This window comes from Biomphalaria glabrata, chromosome 6 (assembly GCF_947242115.1).
Source record: "Biomphalaria glabrata chromosome 6, xgBioGlab47.1, whole genome shotgun sequence".
Lineage (NCBI taxonomy): Eukaryota > Metazoa > Mollusca > Gastropoda > Planorbidae > Biomphalaria > Biomphalaria glabrata.
The window spans coordinates 50,904,896-50,931,886 of NC_074716.1; the positions used below are offsets into that span (position 1 = coordinate 50,904,896).

General features: G+C 38.6%; 1 protein-coding gene across 5 annotated transcripts; it reads right to left on the minus strand.

The window, feature by feature from the left end:
• Positions 1 to 205: 205 nt before the first annotated feature.
• Positions 206 to 26,178, minus strand: LOC106080156 (ras-like protein family member 11B). 5 transcript variants are annotated; one of them, XM_056033543.1, is made up of 7 exons: positions 25,976 to 26,178; positions 22,647 to 22,978; positions 16,269 to 16,325; positions 14,834 to 14,907; positions 14,579 to 14,706; positions 13,282 to 13,402; positions 206 to 5,925 (listed from the first exon to the last, which is right to left on the minus strand). In XM_056033543.1, exons 2-7 carry the CDS (start codon positions 22,756 to 22,758, stop codon positions 5,725 to 5,727), a joined length of 693 nt encoding a protein of 230 aa, XP_055889518.1. In that variant the 5' UTR covers positions 22,759 to 22,978; positions 25,976 to 26,178; the 3' UTR covers positions 206 to 5,724. The 5 variants fall into 5 exon arrangements, with proteins under 5 accessions (XP_055889518.1, XP_055889516.1, XP_055889514.1 ...); XM_056033541.1 differs by having other exon boundaries at positions 22,647 to 23,076; XM_056033539.1 differs by having other exon boundaries at positions 22,647 to 23,081.
• Between the last annotated feature and the right edge of the window lie 813 nt (positions 26,179 to 26,991).

Sequence of the window (26,991 nt, forward strand, 5' to 3'; positions counted from 1 at the left end):
AAATCCTATGCCGAACTGGAAGTCGAACACTTAGTGAGGTTGTGACTGAGCGTCGCATTAGGTTTGCGGGACATGTTCTACGTCAAAATGAATTACGCACACCAAGAGTTGCGATAACATGGAAGCCAAAACGAGGAAAGCGCAAACAGGGACGTCCTCGTATTACCTGGCGACGCATTCTTCATCAAATGACCAAAACAAGCAATTAAGCTATTGAACTAGATTTATTAAATTAAATACAAACAATTTTAATTCGAGCTGCAGGATAAAAATTTGAAGTTACAAGTGATGTGTGTATGAAATCATTCCATTAACGGGATATCAAAATTCAAGTCATGACCTGCTGAATTGAGATTCATTATCGTAGACCTACGTGCACATCTCATAGACCCCCTGATTCACTTTTTCACTTACGTAGACCCCTTCACTTTTTCACTTACGTAGACCCCTTCACTTTTTCACTTACGTAGACCCCTTCACTTTTTCACTTACGTAGACCCCTTCACTTTTTCACTTACGTAGACCCCTTCACTTTTTCACTTTCATAGACCCCTTCACTTTTTCACTTTCGTAGACCCGTCACTTTTTCACTTTCATAGACCCCTTCACTTTTTCACTTTCATAGACTCCTTCACTTTTTCACTTTCATAGACCCCTTCACTTTTTCACTTTCATAGACCCCTTCACTTTTTCACTTTCATAGACTCCTTCACTTTTTCACTTTCATAGACCCCTTCACTTTTTCACTTTCATAGACTCCTTCACTTTTTCACTTTCATAGACCCCTTCACTTGTTCACTTTCATAGACCCCTTCACTTTTTCACTTTCGTAGACCCCTTCACTTTTTCACTTTCGTAGACCCCTTCACTTTTTCACTTTCGTAGACCCCTTCACTTTTTCACTTTCGTAGACCCCTTCACTTTTTCACTTTCATAGATCCCTTCACTTTTTCACTTACGTAGACCCCTTCACTTGTTCACTTTCATAGATCCCTTCACTTTTTCACTTACGTAGACTTTCATAGACCCCCCCCCCCTTTCACTTTTTTCACTTTCATAGACCCCTTCACTTGTTCACTTTCATAGACCCCTTCACTTTTTTCACTTTCATAGACCCCTTCACTTTTTTCACTTTCATAGACCCCCTTCACTTTTTTCACTTTCATAGACCCCTTCACTTTTCCCTTTCGTAGACCCCTTAACTTTTTCACTTTTGTAGACCCCTTGGAAGACTTAGTGAATCCCTGATTTAGACACACCGTGGAGATGTGGGAACTGCTACATGGGAGACATGGGCTCCAACGGTCAGACCACGACCAATATCCACCTTAGCGAATGACGGATTTGGGCCCTACCAGATGAATCGAGACCAATCGTCATAAAAGGCCTGAACACTGACCTGCGACGTCGAAACCTGTGGGCAGTGAAGGCCAATAGCTCGTTGCCACGTTCTACAAACCCGTGACGTTGCAACGAGTCATTGGTCCAGACTGCCCACAGGTTGTGGGCAACCAATATCCACCTTGGCGAATGACGGATTTGGGCCCTACCAGATGAATCGAGACCAATCGTCATAAAAGGCATGAACACTGACCTGCGACGTCGAAACCTGTGGGCAGTGAAGGCCAATAGCTCGTTGCCACGTTCTACAAACCCGTGACGTTGCAACGAGTCATTGGTCCAGACTGCCCACAGGTTGCGAAGTTGCAGGTCAGTGTTCAGGCCTTTTATGACGACTGGTCTCGGTTGAACCATAGTCGTTCTACGACTGAAGGAAGCCACAGCCTGAATTTAATGGATAGTAGAGCATTCGTTTCATAGCACTATAGCTAGACCATGTCACATCTGCAGATGGTCTGCTCTGAGTAGATCATATCACGTCAGAACATGTCTCATCGGTTTCATGCAGAATTGGCATTGAGAAAACCATTAGATGAAAAACACAATGACAGTAGAGAAAGAGAAATACTATGGAAAGAAAAGATGTTTTTTTTTCAAAATGGCACCGCAAAGGGAGAGAAGTCTGACTCCAGGTTCAGATCGCAAATATATATATACATTTTTGTTCTGGAATGATTGCATAAAAAAAAAGAATATTCATTATGATGTAAAGTTGTTGAAAAACTTTGATTACTATATAAAAAGCAGCTTTAAAATACAATGTTTAATTATGAAAGATGTTATAGCTAGATTAAGTTATGCAAATTTTTTTCAACTGTTCATTTTTAAACAAGATTAAATGATCAATTCTATAAATCCCCATACGTACAAATGATGACTATAGCACACATTATAATAATATCTTAATAATAGTAATTATGAAAAGAAAACATAAAGGTACATACATATTCAATCCAAAAAAAAACAAAAAACAACAACAATATTTAAAGAATATACAATCTTAAGAAAATATGTTGATACTCGTAAATATTTGACATTATATTCTGACTGCCCAAAACTATAGTCTTTTGCGCCTCTATTTTCTCATCCTATCTAAATCAAATTGATAACATCTGTGGACTGGACTTTATGCAATACCTACGTGTACAACTAAAGTCTACACTTGTACAACTAATTTCCAAGTCTACGCCTAGGTTTAAACCCAAAATACCAAGATGTCACTAATTCTGTAGTTTTATCAACGTTACATGATGATTACATCTAATGTTTGGAAAAGATAAAATTTCAGAACTCACACTCAAACAGAATGTCTCTCTCTCTTTTCGGAAAGTTCTAATTTTATCCAATGATCTTGAAAACGGTACTGCTACAACAGGCTTGTGTGCAGAAGTTAGAGATAATCAGGACTTTTTTTTTTAGGTACTAGACCAGCAGTTCTCAACCTTTTTAGTTCGGCGACCTATTTTTACTATTTCCCACCATACGTCGACCCCAACTATAATATTCGAAAGTAACTGCGCTTTGGATAATAATATAAAAAGTGTAATCACAATGTAGATCTCTGATAAGCATTACGCAAGTTTTTTGTTTAATTACGAAACAATATGAAATTATAAAATTTGTTTATAATATATTTCTGCTTGGAACTAAATTAAAAAATAATAACATTTCTTTTATTAACTTTCTTTGTTCGAGATTCCTTTCTCTGAGTTTTTCCATAATGAAAATATTACCTTAAAAAAAAAAACACGGACTTTAAAACAATGGCGAAACAATTACATTTAAACGAAGATGCTTTTTAATTACCTAACGACATGCGCGAATTTTACCATAGAAATAATAGCTATTGTTATAACCCTATTGGCGGCGCGATAGGTTTAACTGCGTGTGATCAGCTGACATTTGTGACACAGGCCAGAAAGACAGTTTAGTGTGCTATATCGAAGGGCAAGGGACAGTACTGGCATGAACTTTGCACGTGAGTAGGACCCGGGTTATGGTCATCTGATCATAAGCCTGCGTGGACCAGAGACACAGTGTGTGTAAGGCAGGGCAGTTCAAGACAGGACAGCGAGTAGACTGGGACTGTTTAGTCTGCCATGAAGTCGGTCCTGGAGTCCTGAAGTGAGTCCAGGAAGAGACAGTAGCATTTTTAGTCTGGGGTATTGCCAGTTGCATATTGGCTGTATTAATTGACCATTATTAAAGCACCAGATTATTTGGAGTTCTTGTTGTCAGGTTCTTGATGTATTAGATGTGCTGTGTTGTGTTTAGCAGTGTTTAGAGAACGCCTGATTAGGAGAGAACGTAACACTATGATTTAAATTGTTAACTCTTTCTCTCCTAATCGACGATACCTTCGTAAATTTTGACCTCATTAAATTAAATTAATGTTTAAATTTTTTAAACTTGACTTTGAATTATATAAAAAGAGCATGCATGTCCCTTTAATTCTATACCAAATACAACATTTTCTGATAACAAACAACAAAGCTATTGAAGCCCAATCATAACAGGGGTAGTGAAATAGTAATGACCCTAATGAAGAATTCCTCCAAAACGTGGAAAAATAATTACGGAGAGAAAGAGTTAAACTATTTATTCAATGATAATAAAATGTTAGAAATCATTTTGATTCATTTCTCTACAACACCTATTGAAGCTATTTTTTTGAGCAAAATCAAAATGTGAACATTTTAAGATTTACACTTTAAAAAAAACACCTTATTTCTTTTGGTATTAGGCGACCCCTGACTAATCGTCATTCGACCCCCAAGTGGGTCGCGATCCACCGATTGAGAACCACTGTACTAGACGGTAGATTGAAAACCTAACGCTAGAAGACAAGATTTAAAGGGTAATAGTAATAGATCTTCTTTTTTTGAAGTAACGTCTGTATTATATAAGATAATAAGATAAGATATTGAATAAAGACGTGTTTGTACCTTTCCTTTGCGCCAGACTATTCCCTTCGATGTAATACAATATTCAAGGTTTGAAGCAGTGGCGTAGATAAGGTGTGGGAGAACTTGAGGTGGGGCTCCCAAATGAGTGTTGTTTTTTTTACATTAAATATTTATATTACGCAAAAAGAAGGGGGGCCAACATAGGTCACGCTCACAGCCCCCCCCCCCCCAAATAATGGCAAATTCATAGCTACGCCCCTGGTTTGAAGACACGACGTTTCCCTAACTTGTATTCCTTGTTGGTATCAATTTAAATTAGATTTACATCGTAAACTCTTAGTAGAGTAATTTCACCATAGACACAGCTCTCGGAAATGATTATAGTTTTGTCGCCAACATCAACAATAGCAACAAAAGAACATTTTGGCAATCTCGACTTCACGTTGGTCAACTCGTACTGGCGCTGCGAAACGCTAGAAAGAACCAGCTCAACGCTAGAAAGAACCTGCTTCACGCTAGAAAGAACCAGCTTCACCCTAGAAAGAACCAGCTTCACACCAGAAAGAACCAGCTTAACGCTAGAAACAACCTGCTTCACGCTAGAAAGAACCAGCTTCACACCAGAAAGAACCAGCTTAACGCTAGAAAATACCAACGTAACGCTAGAAAGAGCCAGTTAAACGCTTAAAAGAACCAGATTAAAGCTAGAAAGAACCAGATTAAAGCTAGAAAGAACCAGATTAAAGCTAGAAAGAACCAGATTAAAGCTAGAAAGAACCAGATTAAAGCTAGAAAGAACCAGATTAAAGCTAGAAAGAACCAGATTAAAGCTAGAAAGAACCAGATTAAAGCTAGAAAGAACCAACTTAACGCTAGAAAAAACCAGCTCAAAGATAGAAAGAACCATCTCAGCGCTAGAAAGAACCTTCTAAACGTTAGAAATATCCAGTTTAATGCTACAAAGAACCAGCTTAACGCTAGAAAGGCCATTAAACAAACATCTAGAGCAGGGGTTCTCAACCTGTGGGTCGCGACCCCCTTGGCGGTTGATTGACGATTCGCCAGGGGTCGCCTAAGACCATCGAAAATATGGATTGTTATTGTCTATTCTTCTATTGCTGTGTGTGTGTGGGGGGAGGGGGGGGGTCGCGGCAGAATGGGGAATTGTAAAAAGGGGTGGCCGAGCTTAAAAGGTTGAGAACCGCTGATCTAGAGCTACGTAATGGGCTTATTGCTGGTATTGTTGCTATTGGCAACCAAATTACACGTCGTCCTGTAATTCCTAATTATCTTGAGTGTAATATGTAGATCCAACTTAGCTGAATACCACGCAAGAACAAAACCTTGATGAGGTCACAACGCATGCGTGATTAATTAGTCAGAATTGTCCATCCATGACAGGTAACCAGGACAGCGATCACATGGTGGAGGTCCTGGTCCGCCATAACTTCTTCTCGGCCAGATTTTTCAGCGACTGTCTGATCTGAAGCTTGGCTGCCACCGCGGGCCGCTGCAGAGTCCAGGACAGCTTTTCCCGCTTTTTGTGGACAGCGCGAACTCTTTTACACAGAAGTTCGAAAGCCTTGTGGATAGATTCTGGATCTTCACTGGCGGAAATCTGAAAAGAGAAAAAAAATGAGCTTAGTCACTTAAGAAAATGTTTAACAAATTTCAATGCGATCAATTTCGGTTAATCGGTCCACTTCTGGACAATTTAGTCCGTATATTCAGCTTGTCTAAATATACGAACATTTTATATTTTACAACAATGTTTAAGTACCAATAAGTGAATGGTCCGATTAAGCGGTGGTCGATTAACCGGATTGGACAGTATTGAATCACAACATTCCAGCCCGAGTTTTCAAACATATAATCCGACTGTGACTAAAACCATTAAGCGACTGGTCCGATTAAGCGGTGGTCAATTAACCGGATTTTACAGTATTTTATCACTACATTCAAGCCCGAGATTTTAATCATATAATCGTGTTCGAATCCTGCTGAAGACTGGGGTTTTAATTTCGGGATCTTTGGGCGCCTCTGAGTCCACCCAGATCTAATGGGTACATGATACAAGTTGGGAAAAAACATAAAGGCGGTTGTTCGTTGTGCTAGCCACATGACATCCTAGATAACCGTTAACCGTGGGCCACAGAAACAGATGACCTTAACATCATCTGCCCTATAGATCGCAAGGTCTGTAATGGGAAAATTTACTTTTTTGTTTTTACTTCGCAGGAGACAGAGGTGATTGGCATCACACTTGTTGAGACTGCTCTTTATTTATTAAACTCAGAAGCAGGAGAGTTATAACGTCATGCTCATTTATCCAAGGACGATTTTCTAGTATCTTTAGAAAGCTTTTATCAATTCTGTCTGTCTGTCTGTCTGGTAAAAAAGTGTGTACACGTTATTTCTCCCACACCCATTCTCGGATCAAGTTGAAACGTTGCATAATTATTCATTGACATAGGCAAGACATGAATCAATTTAAAAAAAAAGTCAATAATAAATTAATCAATGGTAATAATTACCTTGTTTGATACCAACAAGGAAAAATTAATTCTTGAGTATGGCTAAGTATGTAGGGTTTGGTCCCATTAGATCATTGTACACTTTAATTATCCCACACCCATTCTCGGATCAAGTTGAAACTTTAACAATTATTTAGTGTATTTAACAAATCATGAATGAACAAAACAACAACAACAACAAAACAAAACAAAAATAGTTAATTACTTATTTTTATGTGACATCTAATAAAGGAAATAACTACTGCATTCCTTCCTCTAAGCCGGTGAGGCAAAATGGCACTTGATTTGAGCTTAATAGCGCTCCTGTTAAGCCGTCATCCTTTAAACTTGAAGAAAACAAGATTACAAAGACAGTTTGTGTGGAAACACAAACTCAAAATCGGCCCCCGAAGTGGTCCACCCAGGCAGGCTTCCATATTTTCAGAAAGAACATCCAAATGAAATTATATCAAAGACAAATGAGAGATAAGAATGGAGAAAGAAGGTTGGCAGATCTTGTGTAGTGCCCCAACGGTATAGCAGATCAAAGGATAGGTGCAAGTGAATTGAAAGTTAGATGTGAACCTGGCCTAACTAGTATCCCTTTCAGACCTTGTGGTCTATAGGGCAGATGATGTAAAGTTCATCTGTTTCTGTGGCCTACGGTTAACGAGGTTGTCATGTGTCCAGCACAACGACCAACCGCCTTTTCTTTTCCCAAACTAATGTCAGGTACCCATTGGAGCTGGGTAGAATCAGAGGTGCCTAAGGATTCCGAAGTTGAAAATCCCAGTCTTCACCAGGATTCGAACCCGGGGCCCCCGGTTCAGAAGCCAAGCTCTTTACCGCTCAGCTACCGCGCCTCTCCTGGCCTAACTGAAGTCTTATAATAGATGTAATTGTTTTGAAAAGGCCCAATCTCCTCTTATTCGAATGCTCAAAAAAAAAATTAAAAAAAAAAATAAAAAAAAAAATTGTCCGCAATGTTTAAGAAGTTCACGAAAATGACGTTTACAAGATTACTATTCGTTTTAATTTAGGTTTAACTTATAATGCATACTAATTTGTTTTTTCTCTTTAAAAAAAAAACTGCTTGCATAACTGATTTAAAAAATTAGATTTTTCGCTTTCAGAAAAAAAAAAAGTAGCCGTTGCATCAGAACTTTGAATGGTCTAAAATATTGTGATGTCGGATTTTCAATATCTTTTTTAGTTCACGAGATCTAAACGGGACGGACGGACGGACGGTCGGACGGACAGGCATTTCGCACAAAGCTAATAGCGTCTTTTCCCCTTTCGGGGCCATTGGTTTTCACTCATTCCCCATACGGGAAGGATATCCAACCCAGCGCATGTTGAAAATACCCCGGGCCCCTAAGGCATTGTAATGAGCTCATGATTTTAGAGGACTAGATATAATCTTAGCTGATTATCCTTTCTAGTGGTCAGAGGCGTAGCTAGGGTGGGGGATGGGGGGGCGAATTTGAAAATCCCCAAGGCCGAATCTTTAGGGGGAGGAGGGCCTCCAAAGGAGTGTTTTATTATATTAAATATATTTCATACTGCGCAAAATTCATGGTCCCCTAATGATGGCTTATTTCCTGGGTATGCCACTGCATGCACAACAGTGCAATTTGTAAAGACAATTTTTACTTAATTCACAGGGATAAGGGATTTGATATACTGTATGTCTAGATAAATTTTTAAACATTTTAAAAGCGGTCCTTATATGATTCCATGAAGTATTACTTTGCTATCAAAATTTATATTTTATTACATAAAATATCACATATTTTATTTTAGTTTTAGATAAGAAAAATTAAATTTAGCTTTAATTATAATAATGAAATTGTAGGAAATAGTCGGACTTCAAGGGGCGCAATGTGATGATCACTTTATATATTTGTTTTAATATTTAGCTAATTACGTCCCTTGAATAAAGTAAATATAGAGTTGAAGCGAGGTGCTGAAACAAATGTGATACATACATATATTATTATGGGACTGCGCCGACCGAGGCTTAAATAAAGTAACATGTATTCTTTTGTTAATCGCAAACTCTTCAAATTTGTTAGATATTAACACTACAAAATAGCTTTTGTCTATAGTCTTTACCTATGGAGAGAGAGAGAGAGAGAGAGAGAGAGAGAGAGTGTGTGGGGAGAGAGAGAGAGAGAGAAAGACAAAAAAGAAGAAGCTTTTTCAAATATAGGGACATATGCAAATATAGGGAAAATATGCAAATTCAAGGAAAATATGCATATATAGGGAAAATATGCAAATATAGGGAAAATATGCATATATAGGGAAAATATGCAAATATAGAGAAAATATGCATATATAGGGAAAATATGCAAATGTAGGGATAGTATGCAAATGTGGGGAAAATATGCAAATATAGGGAAAATATGCATATATAGGGAAAATATGCAAATATAGGGAAAACATGCAAATATAGGGAAAATATGCATAAATAGGGAAAATATGCAAATACAGGGAAAATATGCATATACAGGGAAAATATGCAAATGTAGGGAAAATATGCAAATGTGGGGAAAACATGCAAATATAGGGAAAATATACATATATAGGGAAAATATGCTAATATAGGGAAAATATGCATAAATAGGGAAAATATGCAAATACAGGGAAAATATGCATATACAGGGAAAATATGCAAATATAGGAAAAATATGCAAATATAGAAGCAAATGCAAATATAGGAGCAGATGCAAATTAACAGATAACGCAATCAGTTATTGTCAATCAAAAACGTCGAAGTCCTAAGACTTATTACGAGTTGCAGGTAAACTAATGATATGTTTATTTTAGGTGTACAGTGATGACAAGGATGACACTCATAATGCTTGTGAGAATATCTTTGTTTTATTTTCAATTATATCAAAGATGCTGTATGATAATGAACATCGTTATTGGGAAATGGGGCCTAAAGTATAAATCCTATACTCTTAGGCGAGAAATTCTTGTATGTATATATTTATATATATTTATAGTAAACATAAATTTTATTTCGAAAACGGCTCTTACGATTTCCTTTAGAGTTTCAAGGTAGGCTATATGTATATAAATGAGCAAAAAAAAAAAAAAAAAAAAAAAAAATCGTTGGCCACATTGTGAAAACTAGAAGTTGACCGTTATATTGGTTTGACAATGTTTCATTATTAAAAAAAAAATAATTTTGGCTAGAAAGTTTTATGAATGAAAATTTTTCAAAGACTCCAAAGGGAAAAAAAACACTTGACACCGGTTACGTCACTGGGCTTACAGCAGTACACTAAGACATTGCTTTGCATACATAAACAAGTTTTAATGAATCAATCAGCGTAATTAAGCATTTGCGCACCATCTTATTGTAATTTGATTTATTATGGAACTATGGAAGAAAAATAATGAAATTAAATTTACATACCTATGATTAGTTATAATAGTATTATTATTATTATAACAATAGAATATGCATCCTCCGTTTGAGACCCCCTCAACTCAAGAAAACATTAAGAAACTGGAGAAGTGAGATTCATAACAAACGAATATTCACATTTGACTAGAGTAACACCTTTGGTAAAATCACTAAATTTAGAAAGCCTTCAGGACAGAAGGCTCAAAAGTAAAGTAGCAATTATACATAAAACACTGAACCATAATCTTCAAATACAAAAACAAAATTTAATAAAATACTCTGAAAGACACAAAGATAAAGGCACATTTCTCGTCCCATATGCTAGGACAAATTTGTACAAATACTCCTTCTTCCCTAGTGCTATTAGAGCATGGAATAGGTTGCCTGAGCTAGCCAGGAAAACCAGTGACTTGGCAGAATTGAGGTCATTGGTTAACAAGCATGACTAAATGCATGACTCGTAGGACGTAATCATCTTCTTTTTTGAAGTAACGTCTGTATTATATAAGATAAGATAAGATAGTTATTGTGTTTTAATTGGATTATAAATTGTTTACAGTTTAATTGCGTAGAGCCGTGCAGTTAGCTTGTGCGTTGTTGTCATTTTGCTGGTGCTGTGTTCAAGCTTCGAAGTCTAGTCTACTGTCCCGTACCAAAACAAAGGAAATGGTCATAACACAGCTTCGCTACGCCTTACTGGCTCACACTGAACATGATATCCAACTCGCGGTCAACGCATTTGCGTGGTCGGCTTAACAGAGGTGCCCCACAGAAACGCTTCTTTAGATTACTAACGCAATGTTTTTAAGTCTCTAAGGAAAAAAACCTCCATTTGACTTTATTACAAAGTGCATGTTTTACTCAATAACGTAGCGATATGGCATCACTTGATGCTTCGTACTAAAGCCATAATACTAATAGCAATATTAAAAGTCTGAAGGTAACCATTTTAGAAGTTACACTGCAAATACTTTTCCCCCAAGCCAGTGTTTCCAAAAGTGGGGTACGCGTACCCCCAGTGGTACGGGAGGACCTTGGAGATGCAAGGCGTGGGGTATTCAGCGTTACAAAAATTATAAAAGGGTACAATTTAGTCGAAATTTTGGAAACACTGCTCCAGCAAATAATACAGCGGTTCTCAACCTTTTAAGCTCGGCGACCCCTTTTTACAATTCCTCACTTGGACGCGACCCCTCCCCCCTTACACACACACAGCAATAGAAGAGTAGACAATAACATTCCATTTTTTTCGATGGTCTTAGGCGACCCCTGGCAAATCGTCAATCGACCCCCAAAGGGGTCGCAACTCACAGGTTGAGAACCCCTGCAATAATAGGTCAATCGTTTTACGCAAAAGATGATATGTAAAACGACACGACGTGAGCTGTGGTTTTTCTACACTGTTGGGGGACCCAAGAGACTTTTCTTTTCTAATCTCCATCTACAATTATATTTTGAACTAATAGAACACAATAGCAACTCTTCGTATTAGTAGTCTATGTGTAATTCATATATCTTCCGTATAGAATGCATGTTTTTGAAAAGCACTATTTTGATTTCATATTAAAAGAGTTAAAGGGGAAATTGTGTGGATAAAGTTTGATACATTTTAAAACGGGTTTTTATGTGACTCCATCAATTATTATTTTCTTTCAAAAATTCTATAACAATGCCATAATTCTAATAACTATTACATTATAGAAATACAAAGATGATTAGTTCTATTGATAATAACTGAACTGTATCTGAAATTGTTTGCCATCAAAGGGATGTAATGCATTCATAACTTTAATTTTTAAGAAATATTAATTTAGCTAATTACGTCCCTTGGTATGGATAGTTTGTAAATTTCCAATTGTCTCATTACAGTAACTTCAGTCTTTGCCTATAAATAAATCGATTCAACGGAAGATAAAGGTAGAAGAAAGAGGAGAGGAGGAGAGAGATAAGAGAAAGAGACAGAAAGAGAGAGAAAGAGAGAAGAAGAGAGAATGATAGCGCGAAGCATGGAGAGAGACAGAGAGAGGGGTGATCTAAACCTATCGACAAGATGAATGTATATCAGAACCTTGATCTCAGGGGCGTAGCCAAGGATTCGGGGGCCCAGGGGGGGATCGACCTCTTTAGGGACCCCCTTGCATTAAGACATTCGACATCATGGCATTAGATAATGTACTTAATAAATATATAAGCGGTCTCTAAGACAGCTGATGTAATGACCATTGCCCGAAACGATTAATCGTTCTATCAGTTTGTCGGTGAAGCGTTTATCTTGCGGTCTTTGAGGCTGAGTGGCGAAATCCAAAATCCCGTTTGGTTTCCTATCGAGAAGGCCTGAGCTCTAATCCCGAGACTAAGGGCAGCCTTGCAAACCTTCTCCTCCCCCCCCCCCCCGCCTGAATTAGGTCCACAAAGTAATCGGGCCTGAGCGCTCTGAGCATGATATTAGCACGAAAGTTGCGATATTCAAAAAAAAAATATTATTTTTAAATTATTTCATAAGGACTCTAAGCACAGACAGAGGGTCAGAAAGGTTGCAGTGTTGACCCAACGGTCAAGGTCAAGGATGATTTTTCATTAAAATATGCGAATGAAGATTTAGTCTGACCTCATTTATATCAATAATTTATGAATACAAGATACATGAACGTGAGCAAGCTCCCTCTACACAAAATGGCAAATGTACATTTTAAAAATTGACTAAAAGTGGGGGATATGATAAGAGATAAGATAAGATAATTTTTTATTGATCCAATCAAATTCAGTTTAACTACAATAGACTATAGACCACCTCAGCGTAACTACTGTAACAATAACAATATAGATGCAAATTGGAACAATATTCACATACGAAACACAAACACACTCACAACCAGCGCTTTTAGGAATCGAGACTTCTATGTACTTCTCAATGACGATAAAAGCATAACAGAAATCTCGTTGCTATAGATATTGTAGTTGTATATTGTCAAGCTATTTTTAGTTTCCCGAATGTCGATTCCAAGTCTGCTAAAGAACAAAGCTTCGAGCCTACACCTACCTCAGCAAACAAACACTGCTGTCCACTACACCAGGCTTCACACTCCACTGAGCTCATCGTCCACAAGTGGACCAGGTCACTTTTATTGGCGGCAGCCAGGATGGGCACTCCCTCGTCATCTCTGAAAAGGCGCGAAACGAAAAAAAAAAAAAAGTACAAAATTTTGTTTAAATATAAAAATGTATATAATGAAAAGAACTGCACAATTACATCCGTATATCTCAATAATGTAAGACGTATTTACCATTTTATCACAAGGTCGTCAAGGAAAATAAATTAAGATAAGCGATGGGAAGACATCATAGATTGGACAGGCCTGTCATTGAAAGAGATCTTATTCTAATACAGACAGGAATGGAGAAAATCGGTCGACAGATCGTTTGTGGTGCCCCAAAGATGAAGCTGAAGGAGCCGAAACCTACAACAGGACGGCATTGGATGACAGCTGGCAGGGTTCAAACCCGGGACATTGAGACGACTGTCAAAAAACCAGCGATATCATTGGCGTAATTCTCTTCTCCATTTTCACGCTTTGTTTAATGATAGCTCTGCTGGTATCTTCGTCAATTTCATTATTGTATTACATATTAACGGCAAGTTGATCTTATATATTATTAACTATAGATATTGATAGACAGACATAAGACATACATACATACATACATAAATACATACATACATACATACAAAAATACATACATACATACATATATATATACAGACAGACAGACAGACAGACAGACAGACAGACAGATAGATCGATAGATATATAGTTAGATAGATAGATAGATAGATAGATAGATAGATAGATAGATAGATAGATAGATAGATAAATAGATAGATAGACAGATAGATAGATAGATAAATAGATAGATAGACAGATAGATAGATAGATAGATAGATAGATAGATAGATAGATAGATAGATAGATAGATAGATAGATAAATAGATAGATAGACAGATAGATAGATAGATAGATAGATAGATAGATAGATAGATAGATAGATAGATAGATAGATAGATAAATAGATAGATAGACAGATAGATAGATAGATAGATAGATAGATAGATAGATAGATAGATAGATAGATAGAAACACACCCCGGAAAGAACTAATTAAAACAATAGCCTATATTAATAGAGATAGCCTTATTTAAGGAATTAATCTGAACATTGTTTTCACTAGAAGGGTGATTAGTAATTCTTTCTAAGTGTAATACCTTACAATTAGTTCACGTCTATAATGACGTCTCGTGATCTCATAACGGTACACGGGAGCTAAATACACGTTTCTGACCTGGCCATGCGAAGTGTCTCCACAAGTTCCTGGACTGTCCGGTAACTGGCAAGGTCTATCAGGGAGAAGACCAACATGAAAGCATCAGCCCAAAAGATGGGATCCTCCTTGAGATCGTGCCCAGAAAACTGAAATCAAGCAGCAGAGACAGATTAAGAGTTCCTAGGAGTTCCCTTAGTTTACAGGAGTTCCCCTAGTTCCTAAGAGTCCCCCCCTATTGCAACAGGATATATATATACGAAACAATCCACTTACATACGATGTAGTGTCCATTATATTGATTGTGTAGTGTTTACCATCTATTGGAATATTGGTGCTGAAGATGGCCTCTGTAGAGAAAGTAAGACCTTATATATTTCTTTGCATTTTCTATATTTTTTAAAATATCATAGGTCTTTTAAATGTGCGCAGACTCTCATGTGTGGTGGAAGTTTTTTAAAAAAATGTTAGTCCCTACAAAGCTACATTTTCGTACTATACTTTACGTTCCATGCTCAAATGTGTCTTCTGTCTTAAAGTGTCTCTAAGTTTAGTGATTTTACTTAATGTGTCACTTTAGTCCAGGGGTTCTCAACCTGTGTGTCGCGACCCCTTTGAGGGTCGATTGACGATTTATCAGGGGTCGCTTAAGACCATTGAAAATAGAAAATATGGATTTTTCAGTCAACTCTTCTTCTTCTTCTTGAAACTGTCAGGTAGAGTTGAGCCTTCGGCTCTTGGAACTCTAGGCCAGTAAAAGTGAACAAGAGCTCCCTTTCACCGGCCTGAATGAGAACAGTGTACTTGTAAAACTTGACACATATAAAGTTGTTTTTTTTTTCATTGGAATGTACTATTTTTATTGCTATTCGAGGACAGATGTTGCAGGAAACTGAATCAGAATTGATTTCAAACAATTTAATTATCGCAACAGAAATATTTTTAATAGTGTAAGTTAATGTGCATTAATGCATAACGTTTCGTTACGTCTGGTCGTATTCTTAAGCTCTGGACTCTCGTCTGTAAGGTCAAGGGTCAGTATTAATAGTCACTAAATTATTTAGACATTAGTGAATCATTACACAGTACATTCAACACGTCCTGCCAATCATGTGTGATAAAAATGTAATATCTGTACTAAAATAAATATGTTTTGAAAAAGGTGGAACTGCGCATCCATAATATTTCAATTTGAATACGTAAATTTGGTATAGAAATACATAACGTATTGGACAGCATGAAACTTCAATGAGCTCCTAATGGTAGCAGGACAGGAAAGCATGGGCCTCCCCTAGTGCCCTGGTAAGTAACCCTGTTGTCTTTCTCTCTCTCTCTTTCTCTGTCTCTCTTTCTCTCTGTCTCTCTCTCTTTTTCTTCAGTCCAATACGTCGTCCTAAAAAAAATATTGGTATTCAATGAAACCACGCCCCTGCGGCTACACTATGCACTCTGGTCAGATTTTCGGTGTTACAGATAGCACAGCGTCAATGACTGGATATGTCCCGCAGGTCATAGGTTGAACAACAACATATTACGGTAATTTAAAACTTTAGTTTTAGTTACGGCATTCTTGTTGACTTAGCAGAAGGAGCACATTAACTCTATAGGAACTGCCCTAGCTGGTTTTTTCTTTCCCTGGGTTTATCAAAGAACTAGGTTCTAGGTTTATAAATAGATTACTGCGTTAACAGCAGAAGTGGCTTTGACTTACCCATTTCAGGGTCGTAGTCTCCAATAAACCTGCCGGTAAGATATCTGACTATGATAGCTGCAGACAAGGAAAATATAGAAAATGGTAGTTTAAAAATAAAAGTATTTTAAATCTAATTAAAACTCATTAATCCGTTTCCAAAAGGTAAAAAATAACATTATTGTTAATTAATGTTAATGTATCCTAGCGTGAACACACACACACACACACACGCACACACACACCCATTATATGGGTTTGTGTAGAGGAGTAAGTTTATTTGTTGTTATCTAGGCGACAACGCCATTCCGATTGGCAGACTATATTTTTGATCCGAGTTTTTCTGGTATGAATGATTCAACTCTGTGACTCAATGAATCAATTCAATGATTCAATTCAATTGTCTCAGTGATTCAATTCAATGAGTCAATGATGCAATCCTATGATGCACTTCAATCCATTTATTTAATTCAATGATTCAATTATTTAATTTAATGACTGAGTTGTTAAATTTAATAACAATGATCAAGGATTCAGTGATTCAATTCAATCCAAAGATTTAATTCGTAGACTCAATTATTTAATTCAATTCCCAAATGACTCGATTTTTCAATTTTATGACTCAATGACTCAATGATTTAATTCAAGGACTCAATGACTCAGTAATTCATATAAATAAATCAAGATTCAATTCAAACCCATGGTTCAGTTCAATAACTGAATGATTCAATTTATGACTCAGTAATTTAATTCAATTAATCAAAATTTTATTCAATGATTCAGTGATTCGATTCAATTCATCACTGATTCAAATCAATAAATCATGTACTAAATTCATTCATTTAATTCAATCAACTGATTATATTCAATAACTCAGTGATTCAATTCAATTATTCAATTCAATCCGAAGATCCATTTTGATGACTTGATTTAATAACTCAATGAATCAATGATGAGTGATTTAAGTCAATAACCTAATGGTTCGATTCAATGACTCATGGAATCAATGATTCGATTATTCGATTCATTGACTCGATAATACTATTCAATGACTCAATTATTTCAATTCAATTCAGTGACTCATTGATTCGATTCAATGACAAAATGATTCGATTCATTGACTAAATTATTCAATTCAATGACCCAATGATTCAATTAACGAATTCTATTCAATTTTATGATTCAATGCACTGACTCAATGATTCAATTCAATAACTCACTGATTCAATTCAGTGATTCATTTAAATCAAATGATTCAATTCAATGACGAAACGATTCAATACAACGATTCAATTCAATGATTTGGATGTGCCACATCGTACAGAACTGTGACGTGGCAACGAGCTATTGGCCTTCACTGCCCACAGGTTGTGACGTTACAGTTCAGAGTTCAGGCCTTCTGTGACGATAGGCCTCGATCAAACCCCTTTTAAAAATCCAACTTCGAGATTTGAACTCCAGCTCTCTCGTTAAGTAGTCAGGCGATTTATGCCGCCTGACCAAATATCCGATCATTTTTGGAAGATAGTGAACATTTGCGTGGATACCGCGACCCAGCTGTCACCAACATATTAGCGTCTGTTTGTAATGTGCTATGAGTCACGCGGTGATTTATAGGGTCAAGCATTTCCGGCTTTTTGCGTTACTTTGTGCTGTAAGAAACAAAATGGAATAACGTTTTTACAAGTCTGGTACTAAACATACCATGTGAATGTATAGCCAACCCAAACCCACTTCTATTTTTAGACAACTTCCGCAAGGCTTGAGGAGCGCGTGCTATGGCCGTCTGCAAAGTGAAACACGCGTCTGCCAACTTCAGATTTATGTTTGAACCAAGCAGTGCCGTGTTTTATGATAACGCTTAGTGACAGTTACGAGCGCCAGACTATATGGAGTTTTCCCAAATACAAGACTCTGTGTCTTAAGACGGAACTCCCAGAAAAGTTTCACTTCAGGAAGAGAAGCACAACAGGGCGATGACTTCCCGTTGTACCGTGCACAACAGAGACTATGGTAGTCCATGATAGTTAGAAACAAATTATTTTTAAATAGCAAGAACGTAAACAATGATGGATATCGAGGCACTAACAAAACGCCCATGGACAAAGTTTACGACATTGAGTGCGGTTTACATGCATACAATTTCTGCGCTTTACATATGCGCCACTATAATATGCGCCACTATAATATGCGCCACTATAATATGCGCCTATATGTGCCAATATAATAGACGCCACTATAATTTGCGACTATATGCGCCACTATAATATGCACCACTATAATATGCGCCTATATGTGCCAATATAATAGACGCCACTATAATTTGCGACTATATGCGCCACTATAATATGCGCCTAGATGCATCACTATAATATGCGCCTATATGTACAACTATAATATGCGCCTATATGCACCACTATAATATCCGCCTATAGGCGTCACTATTATATGCGCCTATATGCACCACTATAATATGCGCCTATATGCACCACTATAATATGCGACTGTATGCACCATTACAATAAGCGTCACTATAATAGAGACGATTATGTGTGTCTATATGCAGAACTCCCAGTGACGATTATTAGAGATGACAGGACTTTAAAGTTCTCGGAAAAGTAAGTGACGTCACAGGAGGGAAACATGTACGAGGCGTAGAAGTTTATCGGAGATTTCCTTAGTGACGCGACAGTACTTAGAACGGAAACAGATTACAGACAGACTACAGCAAGGGTTCTCAACATGTGGATCACGACCCCCTTGATGATTTTCCAGGGGTCCCCTAAAACCATCAAAAATATTGATTTTTTTTTTTCTATTTCAACAAGTAAAACCTAACAGTGTAAAACATTTATCCACTATATATATAATATAGATTTTATATAGCGCTACTTTCACGCTTATAGCATGGCTCAGAGCTCTTTTGGTCCAATCTCATTTGTGGACCAGTGGAGGGGGGGAGGAGGGTTGGGGGTTATTTTAGGGGGTATCTAGGAGTTGGCTTTCCGTAAACTCAACTCTGCCCGAGTCGGGTGTCGGACCTCGAGCTTTCTAGGTAGCCAAGCCAAGCCAAGTTCAAGCGCACTTGGCCTATCGACCACGCTTCCCATTGAAAGTTTTTTAATTTTTTTTTTATATTATGGTTTGATGTCAGATGTTACAGACAAATGAATCAAAATGATTTCGTGGATTTTAACTGCCTCAACATAAATAATTTTAACAGTTTATATTAATGCGAATTAAAGCTCAACCCAACGTTACGCCAATGTGGAATCATAGGTATACTTTCTATTGTAACGTCGTGACGACATTGAAAAAGCAATTTCATGAAAGAAAACGCAAAATAGCTTTGATTAAATGCGAGATTCATAGTCGATATGCTGGTGATATGTGTCGCTACATTTCAAATATGATTAAATCAGTACACTATTTTATTTATTTTTTTTTAAATTTTTTTTTTTATAAAGGAAACCTTACAATTTGCGCTAATCAGTTTTAGCTTTATCATCATAGGAATCCTTGGGCCTTAGGCCTCTTTTCTTTGCCTCTTTTTTTGGGCTTTATGTGCCTCTTTTATGGGTCATCTTGCCTCTTTTGTGGGCTTTTTTTTTTTTAATAATGTTTTTATTTGTAAGTTATCATAATTCACAATTATTAAATCATAAACAATTGAAAAGTGATTAACCTAAAATATAATGATAGAAATATTATTTAATATCAAAGACATACTACCTAACCAATGAACCCCCTAAAGACAGAAAAATGATACAAGTATACTCTACTCCAGAACAATCAACACAATATCAGATATCCCTGACCCCCAACACCCTATTTCTGAAAAACCACATGAGCATTATACAGGTATATGAATGTACAAAAGATTAAAAAATTTAAAATCATTGTAAACTCATACTATTAATTCATGTATCTAAACAAGTAAATATGTACTTCAATATCAACAAATGCAAAAAACAATTAAAAGACAACAAAAATAATTTATCTATTTAGCACTTTGACAGTGTTAACAGTGTGTAATAAATGTTATATTTTTTAAAGACCGTATGACTCATTCTATTTCTTATCTTCAGAAATAGTTTATACTTACAACTCACAACTACGAATAATAAGATTCACAATCAAGTGAACAGAAATAATGATACCTCCCTCAACAGTATCAGAAAATACAATAAACATGCTTATAAGTGACCCTGTAGGACCAAGTAAAACAAAGGACGTTTCGGCCACGAGGACTTCATCAGCTACAAAAAAAAAAACACAAAAAAAGACAAACAATTAACACAAAATAAGCTAAATTGTTTGTTTTGTTTTCTTTTACTTGTCCCGCAGTGTCACTAATATGCATGTTAATTGTCTCTTCCAGACATTCGTTCACCCCTGCAGCAGTAAAAAAAAAAGTAAAGTTTCCCCTTGCAGACCCTATGGTCTATAGGGCAGATGATGTAAAGGTCATCTGTTTCTGTGGCCTACGGTTAACCAGGGTGTCATGTAGCCAGCACAACGACCAACCGCCTTTACTTTTCCCTAACTAATGTCAGAGCTGGGTAGACTCAGAGGCGCCTGAAGATTCTGAAATTAAAAATCCCAGTCTTCACCAGGATTCGAACGCCGGTCCCCGGTTCGGAACCCAAGCGCTTTACCGCTCAGCCACCGTGCCTAATCCCTACTGAGGCCCCTGCAGCAGTATATCTTTGGTTTTGTTTTTTTGAGTTCTCAACAGTATCAACATAAATCAGCACTAACATATATCAACATTACAGCAAGACGGATGAAACAGTTTCAAACGAAAGCTCATAAAGCCAAGGCAGCAGAGGAGGACCTAGTACGTGTTGGCATACAGGGCCCCTCTTAATGAATATTCATCTTTTCATTATCTCGAGACTTACTTTATAACTCTCGAGTTTTGGGTTTCATCTTTGAGTTTATTTATACAGGGCGGAAGTAAACAGGGTGGTTGGTGGGCTGTAAGAGGCTGGGTCATCCTGACATGGGCAGGTTGTTGTTACGTTTTGGACTTACTCACCCTCCCTCCTTCCTCCCTAGCCCCCTCCTCTCATTCCCTTTTTACGTATTTTCCTTGAAGGTTTTCTGCACGTGGGTAGCCTCATTTTTATGTTTACGTTAGACTTGCACCGGTGTGATAGTGAATCAAAGTGAATGGAAGAGAAAGTGAGACAGAGAGAGAGGAAAGGCTAGATAGAGAAAAAGTTAGAGAGAGATGAATAGTTAGACAGAGAGAGAAAGATTTAGAGACAGAGTTAGAGACAGATTGTTAGAGAGAGAGAAAGTTAGAGAAAGAGGGAGAGTTAGAGGGACAGAGAGAGTTAGAGAGAGAGGATTCAAAAGAGAGTTAGAGAGAGAAAGAGAGAGAAAGAGTTAGAGAAAGAGAGAGAAAAGGTTAGAGAGGGAAAGAGAGAAAGAGAGAAAGAGAGAGAAAGAGAGAGAAAGAGTTAGAGAAAGAGAGAGAAAAGGTTAGAGAGGGAAAGAGAGAAAGAGTTAAAGAGAATGCAAGAGAAAGTGAAAGGGAAAGAGTTAGAGAGAGTTAGAGAGAGAGAGAGAGAGAGAGAGAGAGAAAATGAGGAAACAAAAAGAGAATGATTGAAAAATGAGAGAGATGAACTAAGAGAGAGAGAGAGAGAGAGAGAGAAAAAAAGTAAGGGACAGAGAGAGAGAGAGAGAGAGAGAGAGAGAAATAAGGTAGACACTAGACTAGAGGAAGATATAATAGAGACTTTGTTTAAGTTTAGTAAGTTAGGAATGAGAGAGAGAGAGAGAGAGAGAGGAGAAAGAGAGAAGAGAGAAAATGAGAGGAAAGAGAAAGATTCCTTGAGTAGGAAATTAAGGAAATAAAAGGATGGAGTCAGGCAAAATAAGAGATACAAGAGAAGGTCTGGAAGCAAAGTCTAGAACTTTCAAGAGTAGCTTCAATTCTAGCAGATCTTAATCTAGTAGAAAAGGTTAGCACATTTTAAGAGTATCTTCAAAGCTAGCAGATCTGTATCTAGTAGCAAAGTCTAGCAAATTAAGACTAGCTTCAACGCTAGTAAATCTTAATCCACTAGCAAAGTCTAGCACATTTCAAGAAAAGCTCGAAGCTTCAAGAAGCTAGATATAAATAAACTTGCTGTTTACACTTCTCTTGGGACCCTGACGCGTAAACCATGTGAAGGGTGTAGCTACTTGAGAAATTCCTTTTCAAAATAAAATATTTTTTTTTACGATGGAACTATAAATTTCCAAATACGCAGAGGTGGGCGTCCGAATTTAGGAGGAATCAAATAGATTAACAAAGTATGTAATTTCTAAACAAAAGGACGCAACTGTACTGAGATATTCAGCAACTAATAAATATAATAAATAAATAATAAATATAAATGGTACCTGATTTGCCTACTCCTTTCCCGCCAAGAACTGCAATATTGATGTCTCGACAACTTCCGTTCTGGACATGCTTATGGTTTTTATCTTCCATGATGACTTCTGTTCTGGACATGCTTACGGTTCTTGGTCCTCACGGCGCCACGCAGATCTAACCATCATCTTTAAGGGAGACAAGCGACAGATCAAAAAGTGGTCGAAGTGTTTCCGTCAACTTGAATAGTCTCCCTTAGTTTAAGAGCACATTCTAGTGATGACAGTGATCAGGGTGTAGGCTAGGAACACGGTGTTCTGATGGATGTCACGGCTGGATGTGTTCAAAGTGTAAGGTAGTGCTGGGAAATGGTGAGAACAGTAAATGAGTTCAACAGCCAATTTATCTCGATGTCAGTTTAAATGAAACCTCTCCTCTTCGTAAGTACGAATGGATCCTCTTTCCTCGAATAACACACAACTTATAAACACTTGTGTTTAGTTAAGAAAATAAAGAGGCAGGGAGGAAGAGATAGAGACAGACAGGGCGGGAGGGAGGGCAAGAGAGACAGGGAGGGAGGGAGGGCAAGAGAGACAGGGAAGGAAGGAGGGCAAGAGAGAAAGGGAAGGAAGGAGGGCAAGAGAGACAGGGAGGGAGGGAGGGCAAGAGAGACAGAGAGGGAAGGAGGGCAAGAGAGACAGGGAGGGAGGGAGGGCAAGAGAGACAGGGAGGGAGGGAGGGCAAGAGAGACAGAGAGGGAAGGAGGGCAAGAGAGACAGGGAGGGAGGGAGGGCAAGAGAGACAGAGAGGGAAGGAGGGCAAGAGAGACAGGGAGGGAAAGAGGGCAAGAGAGACAGGGGGGAATGAGGGCAAGAGAGACAGGGAAGGAAGGAAGGCAAGAGAGACAGGGAAGAAAGGAGGGCAAGAGAGACAGAGAGGGAAGGAGGGCAAGAGAGACAGGGAGGGAAAGAGGGCAAGAGAGACAGGGGGGAATGAGGGCAAGAGAGACAGGGAAGGAAGGAGGGCAAGAGAGACAGGGAAGAAAGGAGGGCAAGAGAGACAGGGAGGGAAGGAGGGCAAGAGAGACAGGGAAGGAAGTTGGGCAAGAGAGACAGGGAAGGAAGGAGGGCAAGAGATACAGGGAAGGAAGGAGGGCAAGAGAGACAGGGAGGGAAGAAGAGATAGAGACTGGCAGGGCGGGAGGGAGGGCAAGAAAGACAGGGAGGGAGGGAGGGCAAGAGAGACAGGGAGGGAGGGAGGGCAAGAAAGACAGGGAGGGAGGGAGGGCAAGAAAGACAGGGAGGGAGGGAGGGCAAGAAAGACAGGGAGGGAGGGAGGGCAAGAAAGACAGGGAGGGAGGGAGGGCAAGAGAGACAGGGAGGGAGGGAGGGCAAGAGAGACAGGGAGGGAGGGAGGGCAAGAGAGACAGGGAGGGAAGGAGGGCAAGAGAGACAGGGAAGGAAGTTGGGCAAGAGAGACAGGGAAGGAAGGAGGGCAAGAGATACAGGGAAGGAAGGAGGGCAAGAGAGACAGGGAGGGAAGAAGAGATAGAGACTGGCAGGGCGGGAGGGAGGGCAAGAAAGACAGGGAGGGAGGGAGGGCAAGAGAGACAGGGAGGGAGGGAGGGCAAGAAAGACAGGGAGGGAGGGAGGGCAAGAGAGACAGGGAGGGAGGGAGGGCAAGAGAGACAGGGAGGGAGGGAGGGCAAGAGAGACAGGGAGGGAAGGAGGGCAAGAGAGACAGGGAGGGAGGGAGGGCAAGAGAGACAGGGAGGGAGGGAGGGCAAGAGAGACAGGGAGGGAGGGAGGGCAAGAGAGACAGGGAGGGAGGAAGAGATAGAGACTGGCAAGAGAGACAGGGAGGGAGGGAGGATATTAGAGACAGGGAGGTATGTAGAGAGACAGGTAGACAGGGAGAAGGAAACAGGGAGAGATACAGAGAGTCTTGCTTTAAAAAAAAGTACAATACCTTAAAGAATAAGACATACGGTCCTCAATAAGATATCGGGGCAACAAATTATGACGACAAAAGGGAGTTTGTATTACACAAAACTCGTAGGTGGCACCTGCGAGTCTGTCAAACACACAATGCCACACACACACACACACACAAACAGCCTTGTATTTAAAACAGTGATTTTGAGTTATTTAATACTGGGCAATTTATGTTGATAACCACTATGGTTGATCCCGTGTGACTGTGGAGCCCTGTTTCGGAGAGATACTCCAGTCCACATATGTCGCAAGTTAAGTTGGCTTTCGCTTTGGTTGTAGAGGAGCCGCTCACCCGTGTGACTGTGGAGCCCTGTTTTGGACAGATACTCCAGTCCACAAATGACTCAAGTTAAGTTGGCTTTCGCTTTTGGTTGTAGAGGAGCCGCCCATTTTTCGTATGGCGCGCTTTTCTTCGAGAGCTGAGGCCCATGTTTTCTCGTTGTCCATAGACATTAGTTAGGGAAAAGTAAAGGCGGTTGGTCGTTGTGCTGGCCACATGACACCCTTGTTAACCGTAGGCCACAGAAACAGATGAACTGTACATCATCTGCCCTATAGACCACAAGATCTGAAAGGGGAACTTTTTTATTTATATATGCAGGGCCGGCCTTACGAGTTGCGGGGTACAATTTAAAAGATGCTTGCTTTCATTAACAACTATTACAATTAATAAGATCATTATACCAACATGCATAGGAAGAAACTCAAACGCAATAGGGTTAAATAAAGTTACGTCGATTGTACGATAGACCAACACTAAGAATGTTAACCCTTTAACTCCTACATCTTTAAAAGCCCGTGACTAGAACCATGACTGATAGTGATAAGCTTAATGTACATTGCGGGGCCCCCTGCCATGCGCGGGGACCATTTGGAGCAATCGTTCAAAACAGCCTAAGGCCGGCCCTGGTGATTATAGATGCCCAAGACTGTGACTGCAGCTGTGTATGATTGGTCTCTTTAATCACACAAGAAGTTGCAAAGGGAAAATATCACCTCTCAAGAGTTAAAATGCCACTGAATATAAATATACTTATAAATAAAGAAAGAAGAAAGAGAGAGAAAGAGAGAGAAAGAAGAGAGGAAGGGAATGTAACAAATAAGAGATTGTAAGAAAGGAACCAATCTATCTACAAAAAACTTCACCCACCGAAGTGTTTCTCCAATGCATGACACAACACGGCCAACCTCTGAACCAAAACATACACCTAAGTCATACAACTTAAAAGTGAGAGAGAGAGAAAAAACAGAGAGAGAGAGAGAGAGAGAGAGAAAGAGAGAGAGAGAAAGAGAGACAAAGCAAAAGAATGAGACAATGTTAAAAAAAAGATCAATATTCGAAGAGTAAATCAAAATGTATTCACTTCTCTAAGAAACACAGATCTATCCATCCTCTTGAAAAGCGCACACAAGAAATACAGTTTCTGAATAACCGCTTTAAGTAAGAGTGGGAATCACGAGAGAGACAGAGAGAGAGAGAGAGAGAGAGAGAAGAATGAATGAGAAGGAGGGAGAAAGACAGAGATGGAAGGAGAGAGGGAGACGGGGTCTCAGTAGAGAAACAAAACAACGCTTTAATGGCGCTTCCTATTACCCTTTCGCTTAGTTAAAAGTGAGCGCTATTCTTGTGATGCGCGGACGGAGGCGTGGCGGGGTTCCGCGGCAAAGGGTGCGCGCGATAAAAAAAAAAAGGGGGGGGGGGAGAATCAGCAGAACAAGTTGTTGAAACCTCTTCCGAACACCAAGCTGGTTTGTTGTTAAGTATTTTCCCCCCGCCCGTTAGATAAGATAATTAAAGTCTAAGAATAAACGCCTCTAAAGCAAACATTTTATAACTTTGTTCACCGTATCAGAGATAACGTATACAAGAATATACCATGAAGCGCACTGGTTACAATGGACATACTGTTAAGTAGTTAATTAATGTTTATATAACGCTTGCAACAGTGGATATAAGCTAGATTGGTAGAACAATAAACAGCAAATATAACCAAATAGCTGTTCGCTAAATTAAATATCAAGAGGTTAATGAAACGTTTTAATAACGACATCAAATAAATATTTACAAAGCTAACGCTTCGATAGCCATGAAATTACACGCTGCTGTGTTGCCAACTAATCAAGTTTTTTTTATTTAATGTTTCCAAGTTGTTTGATAAAAATCTTTATTTATAAAAATGAATTCATCTAATCACCTTCTATTATCACAACCATTTAGAATCTCAAATAATGAAAGAAACAAAAAGGAGGATGACAAATATTTGGCAGCTTCTTCTAGGACATTTTTGTAGCTAAATCATAAACTTTGAAGTTGGCGTTTCAACATAAAATGTAATTGCTGCTGAACTAGCAAGCTCTAATAGCAGTGTGTTAAGTTTCT